This window comes from Cetorhinus maximus, chromosome 20, assembly GCF_964194155.1.
Source record: "Cetorhinus maximus chromosome 20, sCetMax3.hap1.1, whole genome shotgun sequence".
NCBI lineage: Eukaryota > Metazoa > Chordata > Chondrichthyes > Lamniformes > Cetorhinidae > Cetorhinus > Cetorhinus maximus.
The window spans coordinates 80,666,205-80,687,590 of NC_135898.1; the positions used below are offsets into that span (position 1 = coordinate 80,666,205).

The following is a 21,386-nucleotide window of genomic DNA, read 5'->3' on the forward strand; positions in this document are numbered from 1 at the left end:
TTTATCCAGTATATGGAGTTACACTGGTTTACTTTGTCTCACGTTGTTACTAGTCACCTACTCCTGCCCCTAATTTTTTTGTTCGTATTTACATTGTTGTTACCACAATCTCACTGTTACTACATTATTATTACTCAATCTTCCCTCACTTCAAGTCCTTGAAGTTAGAGATTCAGGTGATCTGGAGGAGTTATAACTCTTCCATATCTCATTCACTGCTCTGTCGGAGGAGCATTAGGCTCTGTCGTTGCTGGTTCTCCCTGTTGCTCTGGAGGTAGAGCTGGCATCTGGATACACTTTCACTCTTTTCTTCCATTCCTTCGTGCTGAACGCGCTTGGTCAGTTCGGTTGTTGTGTTGATCGATAGTTGTTGCTACTCTAACTCATTTCTTGTGGAGTGGACCAACATTGTGTTCATCTCCTTGTTGCTTCCTTCTCTTCTTCTTTCTCCGTGTAGGCCATCTTGATGTCTTCTGTGGCTGAGGAAGAGTGTTCTTGTGGTGAGAAGATGGTTTAGTGGTACGCTTACCTCTGCTTTTAGTTGTCAGCCGTGGGCAACTGCTACCAGGTTCCAGCCTCTCTTGTAGTTGTGGCATGCTGGCTAGGAGTTGCAGTGTATGCACAGTGGTCGCCGTGTTGACCATCTGTCCCATCGTCAGGACTGGAGGTAGAGGCTTCTCAGACTGCTGATCTCTCTCTTGCACCACTTCCATTGGAGGTGCCTTGGTTATCTTAAGGATGGTTGGCTGGCCTGACCACTGAGAGTTTTCTGGGACTTGCAATGAGAATGGATAAACCTTCTCTGCAAAGAGAGAAGTGAGTTCAGATCTGAAGCTCTAGTCAGGATACGCACTTTTTGTTTTGAGTACTCTGGAACGTGCAGTTCTGTCTGGTTAACGATGTCTCAACATCATCTGCCATCTTGAGGAGATTCAAAGCTATGCACGCATCCCTGCTCAGGAGAGAGAAAGGCTGGTTATGGATGACACACATCAGCTTGAAGATCTGTTTGCCACCATACCCCAGTGGTTCCAGGATCAAACCAATGACTGGAAGTTGGATTCCTCAGGGCTTGTAAAGTGGTGTGTCTATTGTCCAAAGCCAGATATCCTTCAGCCACGGCTCCTTGCCCAACAGGACAGTCATACTGTCTCCTTTACCTAATTTGAAATGTGTTAGAGGGCCATTGACAGAAATGTCTACATTCCAAAATGAGAGGCCAAGATCTTCTGGCTCTGCAGTTTCGACGTCGTAGATTATCTTAGGGCCTTCCATGCAATTCAGAGTTCTTGCCTTGCACATTTTGCCATAGTGTCCAATTCTGTTGCGGTGGAAGCATTGGGCTGTACTCGCAGGACATTGATCTCTCCTGTGAGGGCACTTTACCCCACAGGGGCTAGCAAGGTCGCTCTGCTGGGTGGTTTGGGAATTGCTTTCCCTGACTGAGTGTCTCTGTGTGTCTTTGTGGTCTAAGAAGCTGGATTGAGGGTTGGCCTCTGCACCATGTTTTGTTCTCTCCCCTTAAGATTGTTATGCCCTGTGCTGCTCATGGAGTTCTGACTATCTATCAATCTGGATTGCCTTTTCCAGGGTTAGATCATCCTTAGCTTGTAGAAGCCAGAGTGTACATCATCTCTTACTCCTGCCACTATTCTGTCTCTGATAAATTCAGACTTTAAATCTCTGTAATCACAACCTTCTGCAATCCTATAGAGATCATTTATGAAGGAATCGATGGTATCCCTGGCAGTTGGACTCTCTTATTTAATTTGGTTCTCTCTAGTATTTTGTTACTTCTTAAATTAAAATAAATGTCAAAAGGTTTTAGTACCTCCTCGAATTTGGTGGATGATTCATTAATTCCCTGGCTTACAATGATGTTGTCTGCAATTGGGCCTATCAAGTAAAACAATGTGTTCACCCGCTCTTCTTCCGACTTTTTATGTAAACCTGAAATGGTGCTGTATCTTAAGAATCTTTTCCTCCAAAGACCCCAATTTTGTGATTGGTCTGGGCCTTGGGTTAGCCCAAATTGAGCTGGAAGTATGGAATTGTGACCCGTGTTGAAATTTTTAAAAGTATATGTGCAGCTTTAAGAGCTTCCGGACTTTTAAGATGGTGTCACCAGTGACTCAGAGACAAAGGGGTTTTTCGCATTTGCCAGTTTTTACAGGCTCTGCAAAATGGCGATGGAGCATTTCTTAAAAAAGAACCTTTAACGATGGCTGCCTGGGTTGGCTGTCTGCCAGCTTCTTTGGTTCAATGCAAAAACAGAATTACCTGGAAAAACTCAGCAGGTCTGGCAGCATCGGCGGAGAAGAAAAGAGTTGACGTTTCGAGTCCTCATGACCCTTCAACAGAAGTTCTGTTGAAGGGTCATGAGGACTCGAAACGTCAACTCTTTTCTTCTCCGCCGATGCTGCCAGACCTGCTGAGTTTTTCCAGGTAATTCTGTTTTTGTTTTGGATTTCCAGCATCCGCAATTTTTTGTTTTTATCTTTGGTTCAGTGGTTTGCTTTGCTGAAAAATGAGGCATCCAAAGTCAAACTTAAGCATCGTAGATTGTTTTCTGAGTTGCACAGATGCAACGTTCCCAAGAGATTTAATTACTTTATCTTTTTATAGGCTCAGAGGCCACATGTTGAGGCTCCGACTTAGTGATTGGATTTTAGTGGCGGGTTTCACTTCTGACACTAAATTAGTGAAAGGGGTCTCAGGACTGGCTGCAGGCTGGAACTTTAAAAGATTTAGTCACCTTTGCACATTCTGTCGACTCTACACTTTGAAGCTGGATGCCCCAGGGAGATTCAATGGAGTCTTCCGCGACAGTAAAATCTCTGCCTTCAGCTTCCGGGTCTTTTTTCTGGAGCTTACTTTGGCTATTTTTTCTCTGCTTCTTTTGGGAGCTTCTTTCAGGTTAAAATCTTTGTTGAAGTTTCTCTTAGTCTTCCAGCATTTAAGTTTGTTTCAGGATTTTAGCGAGGTAGAGGGATTTTGATCCTCTGATTCCACCAGGTAGGGAAGGTGTTGGTTAAAGAACTGTGTTTCTTAAAGAAGTCTTCGTAGTCTTCTTGTGGGTTAACTATAAGCCTTTATTAATTACTAGAATTATTTACTCATTTACAGTAAAGGGTACAGGCTAGGAACTATCTCCCTGTTTAGGTCTTTATCTGTCTCTGCTCAACACCACACTGACCCCTGGGTCTAGGTCATGTACCTTCTTACCTCACTGTGTGCGCAGTAACCCTGCATGGGCCAGACCCTGATACTATACGATGCACTGTCAGGTGGTCAGAGCTGAGAGAGTGCTCCATTGTCAGAGTGTCAGTACTGAGGGAGTGCAGCACTGTCAGAGAGTCAGTACTGAAGGAGTGCAGCACTGTCAGAGGGTCAGTACTAAGGGAATGCTGCACTGTCGGGGGTCAGTACTGAGGGAATGCTGCACTGTCAGAGGGTCAGCACTAAGGGAGTGCTGCACTGTCGGAGGGTCAGTACTGAGGGAGTGCTACACTATTGAGGGTTAGTACTGAGGGAGTGCTGCACTGTCAAACGGCAGAACTGAGGGAGTGCTGCACTGTCGGAAGATCAGTACTGAGGGAGTGTCGCACCATTGGAGGTTCAGTCCTGAGGGAGCGTTGGACATAATCACTGTGTAAATTTAACAGTAACTTCTGGCATTGACAGATACTCAGTTAAAAGCAGAAATCCAGAAGTTGCCGTCAGTGATACCCTGCCCTAGACCCTTGGAGACTTTCCCAATGGCATCCACACAGCTTCAGTGATTTGGCATGATCTGCAGCTTTTTATGTATTATGTACACTGTAAAAAAACATTGAGAGAATGAAGCCCTGTTTAATCAGGTGTAACTGGGTTATTACCAACATACTAAGGCAGCATTACTGCTGAACAACCTCTCTGACCCTGAAAAGCAAATTCTACAAGTGTGGAACCCTGTTCCCTCAGAATGGCATTTAAATTTTTTTTTTTAATTATGAAATTAATTTTTACTTTATCTTTTGAAGTTTGTTTAATATCAGCTTCTCCCCTAATCCCATTTTGCTTCCTGTACTATGTTCTTAAAAAGTGAATTATAATCCCTGCTTTTTACTGCCAGCTTTGATTCTTCAGTCTGATTGGCTGATGAGCCTGCCAGCTCGCATGCTGCTGGACAACAGATTTAAAGAGACCTCAGGAGAATGGAAATCTTCACTCCCGTGGATACTAAATCTTTATGGGCAACGTTTCTCAAAGCCAGTCGAGAGTGTGACCCCTTTGCTACTGACCACAGAATCCAGGTCAATGTGAACAAACGTGTGCTTGTGACTGCTTTACTTATGTTATGATCCCAGCTGATGTTAGCCCTGGACAAGCCAGACCCCAGGGTGGAACCCAGCTTGATAGATCCTAACTTTTATTTTTTGTTTAGAGACATGAAGAGTAGCTACTGAACAGAGTCACAGGAGTCAGCTGATGAACTTTTAACATTTATTTAACAAGAAAAGATAAAGTCAAACTATATAACAATACTCCTTCACCCTTTACAGATATATACAGATTTGTAAGGATAACACAAGTTACAAAAGCTATCTTATATTCTAATGTTCACAGTAAAAGTATACAGTCCATGTAAACCAATAGACGACCTGTGGTCAGACACACCACACTCTGAAACCAAGCAACAGATGTCACCCCAAACAGAATCCTCTCCCATATTCCTCTCCTTGTACTTTGACTAGACTGTCCTTTTGGGACCTTTCCTGTTCCTCTGGATTTTGGGACTTTCTTCTTTAGTTTCTGGAACCTGCTTCTGCTAGCAACTGCTTCCAAATGAATTCAAACTGCTTTTCTTCAGTTTTCTGTGTGTGTGTGTGGTGTGTGTGTGTGTGTGTTGTGTGTGTGTGTGTGTGAGTGGCTTCCCTCTCTGGACATCTGTTGCTAGGCAACAGCTCTAGTCTTTTTCTACTCTCCTTCAAATGTTGTTAAAATCTCATTAGAAATGCAGGTATACAAACAGAGCTTTAGACCTGCTGTCTCCAATCAAAAATGCAACTGGGTCCCAGGTTTCACCTTTTGATCCACAAATAGACAAAAGATAAGTCGAACTTAATTTTAAATATATACCTTATTCCTAACACACGCAAATACAATCATAGCTTACTTAAACGATCTCCATTTCCTAATACAGTTCACAAATTTCTGAAGGGGAATCATTTATGATCTGATTCTGAACCAGCCTCTTGTTATTTATTTAGGAAATTAGCGGAATGAATCCTGAGACAGTCAACATTTCAAACTTCAACGTTGATCAGAAAACTGTCTTTGTCATCCAAGGTTACCTGGAAAATGGAGATCCCAGCTGGGCAGCACATCTGTGTAAAGTATGATCTGGGGATCTGTGGGGATCTGTGTAAGGTGCGATCTGGGAATCTATAGGTGTGATCTGGGAGAATCTGTGTAAGGTGTAATCTTTCAAAACATTTATTTAGTCGTGGGATGTGGGGGCCAGGCCAGCATTTATCATCCACCCTTGTCCAGAGAGCATTTAACAGTTAACCACACTGCTAGAGTCACATGTAGGCTAGGTAAGGAGAGCAGATTTCCTTCCCTAAAGGACATTAGTGAAGTAGATGGATTTTTGCTAGATTGATACCTGGAACAGATGGTTTCATGGCCATCATCAGACTTTTAATTCCAGATTTTTATTGCATTCAAATTCCTTCATCTGCTGTGGTGGGATTTGAACCCAGGCCCCCAGAGCATTAACCTGGGTCTATGGAATACCAGTCCACTGGCAATACCACTCTGCCACCACCTCCTCTGGGCAATCTGCATAAGGTGCCAGCTGGGATCTGCTCAGGCAGCTTGTTACCCCCATGTTTCCCTCCAGGCACTTGTTGTGTGAAGGCTCCTCTCTGCACCCCCCCCAACCACACTGACAAGATTCAAACTCAGAGGGGAGGAGGTGAGTGGGAATTGGAGAGTGAGGAAGGGGTGTTCAATCATCCTGACCTCAGTGGAGTGAGACCTGGGGAATTGGAATTTCCAATTTTTATCTGCGTTCTACCCCCATCCACCCAGGTCAGTGTCCAGCCTGGAACTTGGTGGGTAATGGTAGCTGTGAATGGACTATTGGGTGAGAAGGGGCCTCTGCTGAGATCTGAAAGAGCAATCGCCCTCACACTCTGGGCTTTCGAGAAGAGTTTGCAGTCGGTGAGGACTCCCGGGATAGGAAGGCCTCAACTTTCCTTATGGAGCCTGGGGGGTGCATTCCTGCTCCTTCCCGCGCTGACACGGGCCCTTATTACATTTAATGATCTCTTTGCTTGGGATTTGAGGCAGGGTCACAGAGAAGTCAAATCGGTGGCAGGTATAAAACAGCCACTAACAGATGGGTAATTAATTTACCCGGAGAATAGTGAGAATATGGAGCTCACTGTCAGGTGGGGTGACTGAAGCAGCAAACATAATTCCAGGAAGGCCACATGAACACCAGGAAAAGGGATACAGAGGGATACAGGTGGGAAGTGGAGTTGTCAACCCTCCGGAATTTCCTTGGAGTTTCCAGGAATTGACAATTAACCTCCAGGAAAACTGGGAGAAAAATCATCGAGTGTTAAAATAAATTCTGTGATATATTTTTACTCCTTTTGAACATTTTGACTTATTGATTATGGAGTAGTGAAGATAAAATAAAAGGCAGTTTGATTGGGAGATGGGGGCCCACATGATGAAACCTCCAGGCATCTGTCCAATCAGAGCTGCCAGCCCCTGCTGGAAGGAGTTGGGACTGGATGGGGGGGAGGTGTGTGTGGGTGGGCTAGTTGGGTTGAATGGCCTGTTTCTGTGCTGTAAATTCTATGTACTTCCGTCATCCCCGCTGCATGGGTGCTGGGAGGTGGGTGCTGGGAGATGGGTGCTGGGAGATGGGTGCTGGGTGGTGGGTGCTGGGAGGTGGGTGCTGGGAGATGGGTGCTGGGAGATGGGTGCTGGGTGGGGGGTGCTGGGAGATGGGTGCTGGGAGATGGGTGCTGGGAGATGGGTGCTGGGAGATGGGTGCTGGGTGGTGGGTGCTGGGAGATGGGTGCTGGGAGATGGGTGCTGGGAGATGGGTGCTGGGTGGTGGGTGCTGGGAGATGGGTGCTGGGTGGTGGGTGCTGGGAGATGGGTGCTGGGAGATGGGTGCTGGGAGATGGGTGTTGGGAGATGGGTGCTGGGAGATGGGTGCTGGGTGGGGGGTGCTGGGAGATGGGTGCTGGGAGATGGGTGCTGGGAGATGGGTGCTGGGAGGTGGGTGCTGGGAGATGGGTGCTGGGAGATGGGTGCTGGGTGCTGGGAGATGGGTGCTGGGTGGTGGGTGCTGGGAGATGGGTGCTGGGAGATGGTGAGATCACCAAATTAACTTTGGACTCTGTTTTGTCCTCTTTAAGATGATTCTGCAAGTGGACAATGTAAACTGTATTAGCGTTGACTGGAAAGGGACTTCACAATGTGCATTCAGACAGGCTGCTCAGAATGTCCGGGTAGTGGGAGCAGAAATCGCATATTTTCTGGATGAGCTGAAGGTGAGTGTTAAAACACAACCCTAACCCTATAGAACGCAATAGAATGGTGGCTATGATCTGACAGAGCAGTAATGAAAGCCCTATAGAATAAGGAATAATCACCCTATAGAACAATGTATCAGGAGCAATGACCTGTAGACAGGGCCATGTGTTTGACCCTGTAGAATGTGAAGCCAAAGTAATCACCCTATTGATCACAGTAATAACCTTACCAAGCCAGATAATTATCTTATTGGATGTAATCACCCCCATTGAGCAGGTCAAATAAACCTCATGGTTTTTAGTTGAGAGCACCTTAGGTAGCACTCTGGAGTTAGGTAGTGAGTGGTTGGATCAGGAGCTGATCCAACACAGGGACAGTGGCCAAACATAATGGCCTGAATTTCACACTTGGGGGCACCAAGACACAGCACTCAGAAACCTAAGTTTAAGGCACCATGAGCACAAGAGGGACCGGTCAAGGATGAGCTTCTGTTCTGCAATGTTTTGTTAATATGTTTACTGGTGTGACCATTAACACCAGATACACTTCTGTTCATTTGATGTGAGTGTCAACATGATATAAATTTTGCTTTTGTCTAAATAGCCTGAGTATGTTTCAATTATTTTCTGGTGCAGGACACGCCAATATCTCATGCTGGATGTGAGAGGGTCTAAACTTTATTGCACATGCACCAAGTGGACTTTGGGTTCAAATGAAAGGGTCATTTCAAACATCCGGGATGGAGGCTTCAGCCTTGGCATGAGGTGGAAGCAGATCTATTGCAGCCAAGCTGAAGGAGCATTGGATCAAGGTGTCCCTGGTGTCCCTGCCTCCCTGGAGGTTACTGGGGTCTGCCTCCACGCCCTCAGCGTTCTCCTCACCGTGCTCCTCTTTGGATCCACTACTGGATTCATCATTGTGCCCTGTGCAGCTGCATCAAGATCCCTTTCCTCCAGAGGGTTCCCCCCTTGCCAGTGCCAAATTGTGGAGAGTGCAGCATGCAACTACTATCAGTGACACCCCCTCTGGGGGTATTGTAGTGCTCCCCCGAATGGTCCAGGCATCGGAAGCGCATCTTCAGAAGACCTATGGTCCTTCCTATCACCGCCCTCATGGAGACATGACTCAAAGAACAAAGAACAAAGAAAAGTACAGCACAGGAACAGGCCCTTCGGCCCTCCAAGCCTGCGCCGATCATATTGCCTGTCAAACTAAAACATTTTGCACTTCCGGGATCCGTATCCCTCCATTCCCATCCTATGCATGTATTTGTCAAGCTGCCTCTTAAACACCACTATCGTATCTGCTTCCACCACCTCCTCTGGCAGCGAATTCCAGACACTCACTACCCTCTGCGTAAAAAACTTGCCCCGCACATCTCCTCTAAAGTTTTATCCTCTCACCTTAAATCTATGTCCCCTAGTAATTGACTCTTCCACCCTGAGAAAAAGCTTCTGACTATCTACTCTGTCCATGCCACTCATAATTTTGTAAACTCCTGTTGCTGCTCTGCCTCTGTTCTTGGATGGTGGAGAGGCGTCAAGAGCCACCTCTTCAAGGGATAGCCCTTGTCACCCAGCAGCCATCCATCCAGTCGGGCTGGAGCACTGAAGAGCCCCGGCACCTGGGAGTGTCTCAGGATGTAAGCGTCATGGGAGCTGCCTGGGTACCTTACACAGACTTTGAGAATCTGCATCCTGTGGTCACACACTATCTGCACGTTAATGGAGTGGAAGCCCTTCCTGTTGACGAAGGCACCCGGCTGACCCGCTGGTGCCTTGATGGCCAAATGTGTGCAGTCTATAGCACCCTGGATGCAGGGGAAGCCAGCAATGGCCGCGAAGCCTCTGGCTCACTCAGCCTGGCTGGCCTCGTCCGTATGGTAAAGATTAAAGGTCAGTACCTACCTGAACAGAGCTTCTGTCACCAGCTTGACACAACTGTGGACAGCTGATTAGGAGACTCCACAAAGATCCCCCACTGAGCCCTGGAAAGAGCCGGAGGTATAGAAGTTGAGGTCCACTGTGACCTTCAGAGCCACTGGCATGTGGTGTCCACCCACACAGTTGGAGCTGATCTCAGGGCCAATCAGCTGGCAAATGGAGGTCACTGTTTCCCTTGAGAAGTGGAGACTCCTTCAGCATTGCTCCTCGGACATACTGAGGCAGCTGCATCGCCGCCTATAAACCCTGGCAGCAGGATAGTGGTTTCTTCTGTGGCCCCTTCCACCTTGGACTACCTGCTGGCCCTGCACCCCTTGTGCCTGCGCCTCTCCCCCCACAGGTCCCTCCCCTGGAAGCTGCATTGGGACACCTGGCCTCCTCTCCCTTCTGCCCCTCTCTTCCCCCTCAGAGGAGGTGCCTCCAGCGGAGACCACAATCCCCATTCCCAGGGTAATGGAAGGCTGTCTGATACTCGGGCCACATGGTCAAAATTATCTGGGGGCTTTGGAGACACCAATGAGTCCCGAAATGAAGCCTGGAAATGCTAAGAATGAAGCTCAGAACACAGATGAAGCTGCCAAGTACCAATCAGCAACCAGCAGCAAACTATCTCCTAAACTCCTCACTACTCACACTGACAATGCTGCTGACCCTTTTTATCCCGCCCTTAGATGAGTTTTCTTTAAAAGTGGGCTGCCCGCCTGCCCGTTTTGTCTGTGCAACAAGCTCGAAATCACACAGGCAACATGAAATCGTGACTAATTGTGTTTTTAATGGCCTTAAGTGGCCTTTTAATAGTTACCAGGTGTGGAGCGGACACCCGCAAATGCCGGCTGACCTGAAGACTGCGCACGTGCTGGATGGCATCGGAACACTCGCCCAACGTCATCTCACGCTACCTCACGCTATCTAACGCTACCTCACGTTATCTCACGCTACCTCACGTTATCTCACGCTACCTCACGCTATCTCACGCTACCTCACGCTACCTCACGCTACCTCACGCTATCTCATGCTACCTCACGTTATCTCACGCTATCTCACGCTACCTCATGCTATCTCATGTTATCTCACGCTACCTCACGCTACATCACGCTATCTCAAGTTATCTCACGCTATCTCACGCTACCTCACGTTATCTCACGCTATCTCACGCTACCTCATGCTATCTCATGTTATCTCACGCTACCTCACGCTACCTCATGCTATCTCATGTTATCTCACGCTACCTCACGCTACATCACGCTATATCACGTTATCTCACTCTACCTCACGCTATCTCACATTATCTCACGCTATCTCACGCTACCTCACGCTATCTCACGTTATCTCACACTACCTCACGCTACCTCACGCTATCTCACGTTATCTCACGCTATCTCACGCTACCTCACGCTATCTCATGTTATCTCACAATACCTCACGCTACCTCACGTTATCTCACATTATCTCACACTACCTCACGCTACATCACGCTATCTCACGTTATCTCACGCTATTTCACGCTATCTCACGTGATCTCACGCTACCTCACGCTACATCACACTATCTCACGTAATCTCACGCTATCTCACGCTACCTCATGCTATCTCACGTTATCTCACGCTACCTCACGCTACATCACGCTATCTCACGTTATCTCACGCTATCCCATGCTATCTCACGATATCTCACGCTATCTCACGTTATCTCACGCTATCCCACGCTATCTCACGCTATCTCACGCTACCTCACGCTATCTCACGCTACCTCATGCTACCTCACGCTATCTAACGCTATCTCATGCTACCTCATGCTATCTCACGCTACCTCACGCTACCTCACGCTACCTCACCTCACGCTATCTCACGCTACCTCACGCTACATCACGCTATCTCAAGTTATCTCACGCTATCTCACGCTACCTCACGTTATCTCACGCTATCTCATGCTACCTCATGCTATCTCATGTTATCTCACGCTACCTCACGCTACATCACACTATCTCACGTTATCTCACGCTATCTCACGCTACCTCATGCTATCTCATGTTATCTCACGCTACCTCACGCTACATCACGCTATATCACGTTATCTCACTCTACCTCACGCTATCTCACATTATCTCACGCTATCTCACGCTACCTCACGCTATCTCACGCTATCTCACGTTATCTCACGCTATTTCACGCTATCTCACGTGATCTCACGCTACCTCACGCTACATCACACTATCTCACGTAATCTCACGCTATCTCACGCTACCTCATGCTATCTCACATTATCTCACGCTACCTCACGCTACATCACGCTATCTCACGTTATCTCACGCTATCCCATGCTATCTCACGATATCTCACGCTATCTCACGTTATCTCACGCTATCCCACGCTATCTCACGCTATCTCACGCTACCTCACGCTATCTCACGCTACCTCACGCTACCTCACGCTACCTCACCTCACGCTACCTCACGTTATCTCACGCTATCTCACGCTATCTCACGCTACCTCACGTTATCTCACGCTATCTCACGCTATCTCACACTACCTCACGTTATCTCACGCTATCTCACGCTATCTCACACTACCTCACGCTATCTCACGTTATCTCACGCTATCTCACGGTACCTCATGCTACCTCACGTTATCTCACGCTACCTCACGTTATCTCACGCTATCTTATGCTATCTCACGCTATCTCACGCTATCTGACGCTATCTCACGCCACATCACGTTATCTCACGCTATCTCACGGTACCTCACGCTACCTCACGCTACCTCACGCTATCTCACACTACCTCACGTTATCTCACGCTACCTAACGCTATCTCACGCTATCTCACGCTACCTCACGCTAACTCACGCTACCTGACGCTATCTCACGCTATCTCACGCTACCTCACGCTACCGGACGCTACCTGACGCAATCTCACGCTATCTCACGCTACCTCACACTACCTCACGCTACCTCACGCTACCTCACGCTATGTCACGCTATCTCACGCTACCTCACGCTACCTCACGCTACCTCACGCTATCTCACGCTACCTCACGCTATCTCACACTATCTCACGCTATCTCACGCTATCATACGCTATCTCACGTTATCTCACGCTACCTCACGCTATCTCACGTTATCTCACGCTACCTCACGCTACCTCACGCTACCTCACGCTATGTCACGCTATCTCACGCTACCTCACACTACCTCACGCTACCTCACGCTATCTCACGCTACCTCACGCTATCTCACGCTATCTCACGCTATCTCACGCTATCTCACACTACCTCACGCTATCACACGCTATCTCACGTTATCTCACGTTATCTCACGCTACCTCACGCTATCTCACGCTACCTCACGCTATCTCACGTTACCTCACGCTATCTCACGCTATCTCACGCTATCTCACGCTACCTCACGCTATCGCACGCTATCTCACGTTACCTCACACTATCTCACGCTATCTCACGCTATCTCACGCTACCTCACGTTACCTCACGCTACCTCACGCTACCTCACGTTATCTCACGCTACCTCACGCTATCTCACACTATCTCACGCTACCTCACACTATCTAACGCTATCTCACGCTACCTCACGCTATCTCACACTATCTCACGCTACCTCACGCTATCTAACGCTATCTCACACTATCTCACGCTATCTCACGCTACCTCACGCTACCTCAAGCTACCTCACGCTATCTCACGCTACCTGACGCTATCTCACGCTACCTCACGCTCTCTCACGCTACCTCACGCTATCCCACACTACCTCACGCTATCTCACGCTATCTCATGCTATCTCACGTTACCTCACGCTATCTCACGCTATCTCACACTATCTCACGCTATCTCACACTATCTCATGCTATCTCACGCTATCTCACGCTATCTCACCTTACCTCACGCTATCTCACGCTATCTCACGCTATCTCACGCTATCTCACGCTATCTCAAGCTATCGCACGCTATCTCACGCTATCTCACGCTATCTCACGTTACCTCACGCTACCTCACGCTATCCCACACTACCTCACGCTATCTCACACTATCTCACGCTATCTCACGCTATCTCACGCTATCTCACGCTACCTGACGCTACCTCACGCTACCTCACGCTCTCTCACGCTACCTCACGCTATACCACACTACCTCACGCTATCTCACGCTATCTCACGCTACCTCACGCTACCTCACGCTACCTCACACTACCTCACGCTATCTCACGCTACCTCACGCTATCTAACGCTACCTCACACTACCTCATGCTATCTCACGCTACCTCACGCTATCTAACGCTACCTCACACTATCTCACGCTACCTCACGCTACCTCACGCTACCTCACGCTATCTCACGCTACCTCACGCTATCTAACGCTACCTCACGCTATCTCACCCTACCTCACGCTATCTAACGCTACCTCACGCTATCTCACGCTATCTCACGCTACCTCACGCTACCTCACGCTACCTCACGCTACCTCACGCTATCTCACGCTACCTCACGCTACCTCACGCTATCTCACGCTATCTCACGCTACCTCACGCTACCTCACGCTACCTCACGCTATCTCACACTATCTCACGCTACCTCACGCTACCTCACGCTATCTCACGCTACCTCACGCTACCTCACGCTATCTCACGCTACCTCACGCTACCTCACGCTATCTCACGCTACCTCACGCTACCTCAGGATATCTCACACTATCTCACGCTATCTCACGCTATCTCACGCTACCTCACGCTACCTCAGGCTATCTCACACTATCTCACGCTATCTCACGCTATCTCACGCTATATCACGCTATCTCACGCTATCTCACGCTATATCACGCTATCTCACGATACCTCACGCTATCTCACGCTATCTCACGATACCTCACGCTATCTCACGTTATCTGACGCTACCTCACACTACCTCACGCTACCTCATGCTATCTCACACTATCTCACTCTATCTCACGCTACCTCACACTACCTTACGTTACCTCTCGCTGCCTCACACTATCTCACGCTACCTCACGCTACCTCACGCTATCTTACGCTATCTGACGCTACCTCACGCTACCTCACGCTATCTCACGTTATCTCACGCTACCTCACGCTATCTCACGCTACCTCACGCTATCTCACGCTACCTCACGCTATCTCACGCTACCTCACGCTACCTCACGCTATCTCACGTTATCTCACGCTATCTCACGCTACCTCACGCTATCTCACGCTACCTCACGTTATCTCACGCTACCTCACGCTATCTCACGCTACCTCACGCCATCTCACGCTACCTCACATTATCTCACGCTATCTCATGCTATCTCACGCTATCTCACGCTATCTGACGCTATCTCATGCTATCTCACGCTACCTCACGCTATCTCACGCTACCTCACGCTATCTCACGCTATCTCACGCTATCTCACGCTACATCACGTTATCTCACGCTACCTGACGCTACCTGACTCTACCTCACGCTACCTCACGCTATCTCACAATACCTCACGCTATCTCAAGCTATCTCACGCTATCTCACGCTACCTCACGTTATCTCACGCTATCTCACGGTACCTCACGCTATCTCACGCTACCTCACGTTATCTCACGCTATCTTACGCTACCTCACGCTATCTCACGCTACCTCACGCTATCTCACGCTATCTCACACTACCTCACGCTATCTCACACTACCTCACGTTATCTCACGCTATCTCACACTACCTCATGCTATCTCACGCTACCTCACGTTATCTCATGCTATCTCACGCTATCTCACGCTACCTCACGTTATCTCACACTACCTCACGTTATCTCACGCTATCTCACACTACCTCACGCTATCTCACACTGCCTCATGCTATCTCATGTTATCTCATGCTATGTCACGCTACCTCACGTTATCTCACGCTACCTCACACTACCTCACGCTATCTCATGCTATCTCACGCTATCTCACGCTATCTCACGCTACCTCACGTTATCTCACACTACCTCACGTTATCTCACGCTATCTCACACTACCTCACGCTATCTTACACTGCCTCACGCTATCTCACGTTATCTCACGCTACCTCACACTACCTCACGCTATCTCACGCTACCTGACGCTGTCTCACGCTATCTCACGCTATCTCACACTACCTCACGCTACCTCACGCTACCTCACGCTACCTCATGCTATCTCACGCTACCTCACGCTACCTCACGCTTTCTCACGCTACCTCACGCTATCTCACACTACCTGACGCTATCTCACGCTATCTCACGCTACCTCACGCTACCTCACGCTATCTCACGCTATCTCATGCTTCCTCACGCTACCTCACGCTACCTCATGCTATCTCACGCTACCTCACGCTATCTCACGCTATCTCACGCCTGTTCGGGTCGGGCTCGTGCCCGACTGCGAGGCGTAAAATTCTGCCCATTGAGTCATGTGGCCTCTGGATCCAAATTGTGCCCCCAGAATGTTGTCAAGTTCTGTTGGATTGCATTGGGAGGGGAAACACGGGGGAGGGGAAACACGGGGAGAGTTCATACAGAGATATGGTAACCCTTTCCTCAAAACTAGGAAATTCATTTCAACTATCTGTGGATTTATTTTCCTGCTGCTCTTTCTCTCCCTCAGGGTAACTACAATTACACCTTGTCTGATGTGTACTTGGTGGGATACAGTCTGGGCGCCCACGCTGCTGGTGAGGCAGGCAAGCGGATGCCAGGCATTGCACGGATTACTGGTAACTCATTCTATCATCATTTTCCAAACTAGCGCAACCCGGTGATTCAATGGGAGTCAAAGAGAAGGGGTTGGACCAATGGAATCCCAAATTACGGGAGTCAAAGGTCAGAGGGGTTGGACCAGCGGAATCACATATAGTGGGCGTGAAAGACAAAGGGGTGGGATCTTCCAGTCCCGCTGAAGTCAATCGGCTTTTGCCTTGACCTGAAAATCCCAGCCAAAGACTTTGGCCTGTTCGGACACTATGTCATGGGAGTGAATTGGAATGGGTTTATTTATTTCGATATCATTCAATGTGAGTTTGTTTTTTTATTCATTCATGGGATGTGGGCGTCGCTGGCTAAACCATCATTTATTGCCCACCCCTAATTGCCCTTGAGAAGGTGGTGTTGAGCTGCCTTCTTGAACTGTTGCAGTCCACAGTGCTGTTAGGGAGGGAGTTCCAGGATTTTGACCCAGCGACAGTGAAGGAACGGCAATATATTTCCAAGTCAGGATGGGGAGTGACTTTGAGGGGAACTTGTGAGTGAATGGGGATGGAATTCTTTTTGATGGGAGTGAATGAGGTGGAACAAAATTAGCCACCTGGAATTAAAGCTCTATTTTCTGATGTCTATAAATGTCCTGATGAAGGTTTTGAAAAACAATTCATGGAAATCAGAATTATTCCATAGGACTTGATCCCGTTGAACCGTATTTCCAGAACACTCCACCTGAAGTCCGACTGGATCCTACTGATGCATTGTTTGTTGATGTGATTCACACGGATGGCTCGTCCAAATTCCCCAGTCTTGGTAAGTGTCATCTCTGAAATATGGGAGATATCTAGGCATGGGTGGCAGAATAGGCTATTGGGATTAGATCAGAGACAGAATAGGCTATTGGGATTAGATCAGAGACAGAATAGGCTATTGGGATTAGATCAGAGACAGAATAGGCTATTGGGATTAAATCAGAGTCAGGATTGGCTATTGGGATTAAATCAGAGACAGGATTGGCTATTGGGATTAAATCAGAGTCAGGATTGGCTATTGGGATTAAATCAGAGACAGGATTGGCTATTGGGATTAAATCAGAGACAGGATTGGCTATTGGGATTAAATCAGAGACAGGATTGGCTATTGGGATTAAATCAGAGTCAGGATTGGCTATTGGGATTAAATCAGAGTCAGGATTGGCTATTGGGATTAAATCAGAGACAGGGTTGGCTATTGGGATTAAATCAGGGACAGGATAGGCTATTGGGATTAAATCAGAGACAGGATTGGCTATTGGGATTAAATCAGGGACAGGATTGGCTATTGGGATTAAATCAGAGTCAGGATTGGCTTTTGGGATTAAATCAGAGACAGGATTGGCTATTGGGATTAAATCAGAGACAGGGTTGGCTATTGGGATTAAATCAGGGACAGGATAGGCTATTGGGATTAAATCAGAGACAGGATTGGCTATTGGGATTGTAACAGGGGCTATTGTGGATCTCCTGGGCTTGGGAAAGAATCATTTCAAGATGCCCTGATAAGTGATGAAGGTGCTGGAAAGAGGAAAAGTGTGGGACTGGGAAATTAGAGCTCCCAGGAGCAAGAGATGAAAAATGTTTTGAGAATGAAAGATAGTCAGGGAAAGAGAAAGGACAAAAGAGCATGCAAGAACGAGTAAGTGAGTCCAGGGGACAAAGAACAAAAAAGAGGGAGAAAGAGGAAAAGAGCTAAAGATAGAACAAGGGAGACAGACAGGTCCAGAGAGAGAGTGAGAGTGAGAGAGTGAGAGAGTGAGAGAAAGAGTATGGGGTTGGAGGCTGGTGGTGACTGAGAGACCTGTGGACTGAGCTTTCGTTGTAAAAACATAAGAAATAGGAGCAGGAGTAGACCATTCGGCCCATGCAGCAGGCTCCATGACTCAGTACGAACATGGCTGGTGTTGGGCTTCAATTCCACTTTCCCGCCCGCTCCCTATATCCCTTAATTCCCTGAGAGACCAAAAATCTGTCTATCCCAGCCTGAAATGTATCCAATGATGGAGCATCCACAACCTTCTGGGGTAGAGAATTCCAAAGATTCACAACGCTCTGAATGAAGCAATTTATCCTCATCTCAGTCCTGTATGATCGGCCCCTTATCCTGAGACTGTGCCCCCATGTTTTAGATTCTCTGAGCAGTGGAAACAATCTCTCAGTGTCTGTCCTATCAAGCCCCTTCAGAATCTTATATGTTTCAATGAGATTGCCTCTCATTCTTGTAAACTCCAGAAAGTATAGACCCAATTTACTCAGCCTCTCATCATAGGACAAACTCCTCATCCAAGGGACCAATCCAGTGAACCTCCCCTGTACCGCCTCCAATGCAAGTATTTCCTTCCTTAAATGTGCAGACCAGAACTGGACACAATATTCCAGATGTGGTCTCACCAAAACCCTGTACAACTGCAGCAAGACTTCTTTATCCCTGTACTCCAATCCCCTTGCAATAAAAGCCAATATGCCATTTGCCTTCCTAATTGCTTGCTGCACCTGTATGCTAACTTCCTGTGTTCCTTGTATGAGCACACCCAAGTCTTTCTGAACAACAACATTTACAAGTTTCCCTTTAAAAAGATATTCTTTTTTTTATTCTTACAACCAAAATGAATAACTGCCCACTCCCTCACAACTAGCATCTTGTTGCCCACTCACTTAATCTGCCCATATCTCTTTGCAGCTTCTCTGTGTCCTCCCACACAGTTTGTATTCCCACCTAGCTTTGTATCATCAGCAAACTTTGATACATTACTCTCTGTCTCTTCATCTAAGTCATTAATACAGGTTGTAAATAGCTGAGGCTTTGGTGAGTTTCTGCAGTGCATCTTATAGATGGTACACACTGCTGCTACTGTGCGTTGGTGGTGGTGGAGGGAGAGGGAGTGAATGTCTGTGGGTGTAGTGCCAATCAAGCAGGCTGCTTTGTCCTGCATGGTGTTGAGCTTCTTGAGTGTTGTGGGAGCTGCACTCATCCAGGCAAGTGGGGAGCATTCCATCACACTCCTGACTTGCGCCTTGTAGATGAGTTTGATCTTTTCAGCATTCCACTAGTCACAGCCTGCCAACTTGAAAATGTCCCATTTACCCCTATTCTCTGCTTCCTGCCCATTAACCAATCCTCTGTCCATGCAAATATATCACCCCCAACTCCATGAGCCCTTATCCTGTATATTAACATTTTGTGTAGCACCTTATTGAATGCCTTTTGGAAATCCATATATACTACATCTACTGGTTCCCCTTTATCCACCCTACTAACCAAAACCTCGAGACATATGGAGGATCCCAAATGAGCCCATGAGATGAGATGAGCCACACCAAGAAGATGTCCAACAAAGCTTCTTGGGAGAAACAAAGGATCCCAGGCCCTCATTTTGGAAAGCTGACATATCTGTAAATGGTCACCTCATGAATTTCGAGTTAGACACAGGAGCCAGCGTGACAGTCCTGTTGGTTCAGGGATCATGGCTAAAAGATCTCTGGCTACAGATGCCAGACACAGCACTGTGTTGTCCCGGAGGAATCCAACCACTGACCATAGGCATGATTCCGGAGCTGCTCCAGTACAGCACCAAGCAAATAATTGAAATTCTCTATGTCATCTGCAATCAACCCTTTTCTCTCCTGAGCAGAGGTGCCTGTGTTACCTTCAACCTCCTCAAAATGGCAGAAGACATCAAAACAACCCCTGTGGTCAGCTACACCGAATTGAATGTTCCCAAGAGGTCCACCCCAGTGCTGATGATCTGGACTGGGACTTCAGTTCGGAATTGCCCCCACTCCATGCAGACGCAGTTATTCCAGCTCCTTTGCAGCGGCAGAAAACACTCTTCTTCAGCCAAACCAGCCAGATGTCCAGATGAGCACCAACATACTTCAAATAGAAGATGCAGAGGAGAAGGAGCAGTGGCAGAAGGCTCAGTCTGGGCTTCAAAGTCAAACAGTTGCTGCCACAGAACCCAGAAAAACTACAGCAACTAAGCTGGAGATTCAGACCCACACACACAACATGAAGTCGACCCTGGAGTAGGGGAGAAGTGACCACCAACTCTCCGAAACAAAACTCAGGGAGCCACAAGTGCCCATGAAGAAATAGAGCGCAGCATTAAAAGCCAAACCGCAGGCTGAGCTCAAGGATGAGCAACATATGAACATAAGGGAGGTAAACCTTCAACTTTGTGGAAGAACCTGACGGAGCCCATGAAAACAAAACTCAAATCCACTACCCACCGATAGAGAAAACTCGAATCCACTACCCACTGATAGAGAAAACTCGAGTCCTCTCTGAGAATGAACGGACTGAGCATTCGCTCCGGATGGAGAGGGATAAGCCAATGATATCCAACCAAGGAAGACAAAATGTCAACAAAGAAAAGTACGACCCTAAGGGGCACAAGAAGCGGACCAGATGTTGACATTCGAGTATTTGAAACACTAAGTACTACAACTTCAACTGCAGACCAACAAAGTCAGCCCAAAGCAGTTGAGACGACATCTCCTCCAAACTTGAAAAGAACCACATCTGGAAGAGTCACAAAGTCTCCAGACTGTCTGAATCTGTAAAACCAGAGACTTTGGGGGGGAAGGGGTAGCATGTAAATATTATTGTAAATACATTTGGGGGAGGTGTAGTATTTGGCTGTTCGGGCCTGTAAGGGTTATATGGGACTGGGGAAACAATACCACCCATATTATGATGTACAGAACCACATGGGTGAAGCAGAGTGTAGGGTTGGGCCTGGTAGAAGTCGGCATGAAGATAGCACCTAGTCAGGACTGTATCCTGTATCCATGTATACAGTGTTATTATGTGTTATTAATAAACAATTATTGTTCAACCATACAAGCCTCTAGACCTCTTCATGAGACAACATAGAACCTTACGATATTGACCAGTCTGATTACCGATGTCCTGTCACAGGGTTCGGGATGATTCAGGCTTGTGGACATGTTGACTTCTACCCAAACGGTGGTGAGGATATGCCGGGCTGCAGCAAGAACATCCTTTCGACCATCCTGGACATTGATGAGATCTGGCAAGGTGAGGAACAGGGGGTGTGACTGTTGCTCAGAGAGACGCTGCTGGTGGGAGCACTGCACGTTGCCAAGGGATACGGCCATTCAGAAGCTCGGACAGTCCCCCCAGCTCTCTCCT

General features: G+C 47.6%; 1 protein-coding gene across 1 annotated transcript in view; it reads left to right on the plus strand.

The window, feature by feature from the left end:
- The window catches only part of LOC144694610 (inactive pancreatic lipase-related protein 1-like), a 37,457-nt gene that overhangs the window by 6,312 nt on the left and 9,759 nt on the right, over positions 1–21,386 (plus strand). The window contains exons 3-7 of the mRNA XM_078565210.1: positions 5,253–5,378; positions 7,428–7,562; positions 16,105–16,213; positions 16,890–17,009; positions 21,153–21,272. Of these exons, the coding sequence (XP_078421336.1) occupies positions 5,253–5,378; positions 7,428–7,562; positions 16,105–16,213; positions 16,890–17,009; positions 21,153–21,272 (610 nt within the window). The remainder of the gene's footprint in view (positions 1–5,252; positions 5,379–7,427; positions 7,563–16,104; positions 16,214–16,889; positions 17,010–21,152; positions 21,273–21,386) is intronic.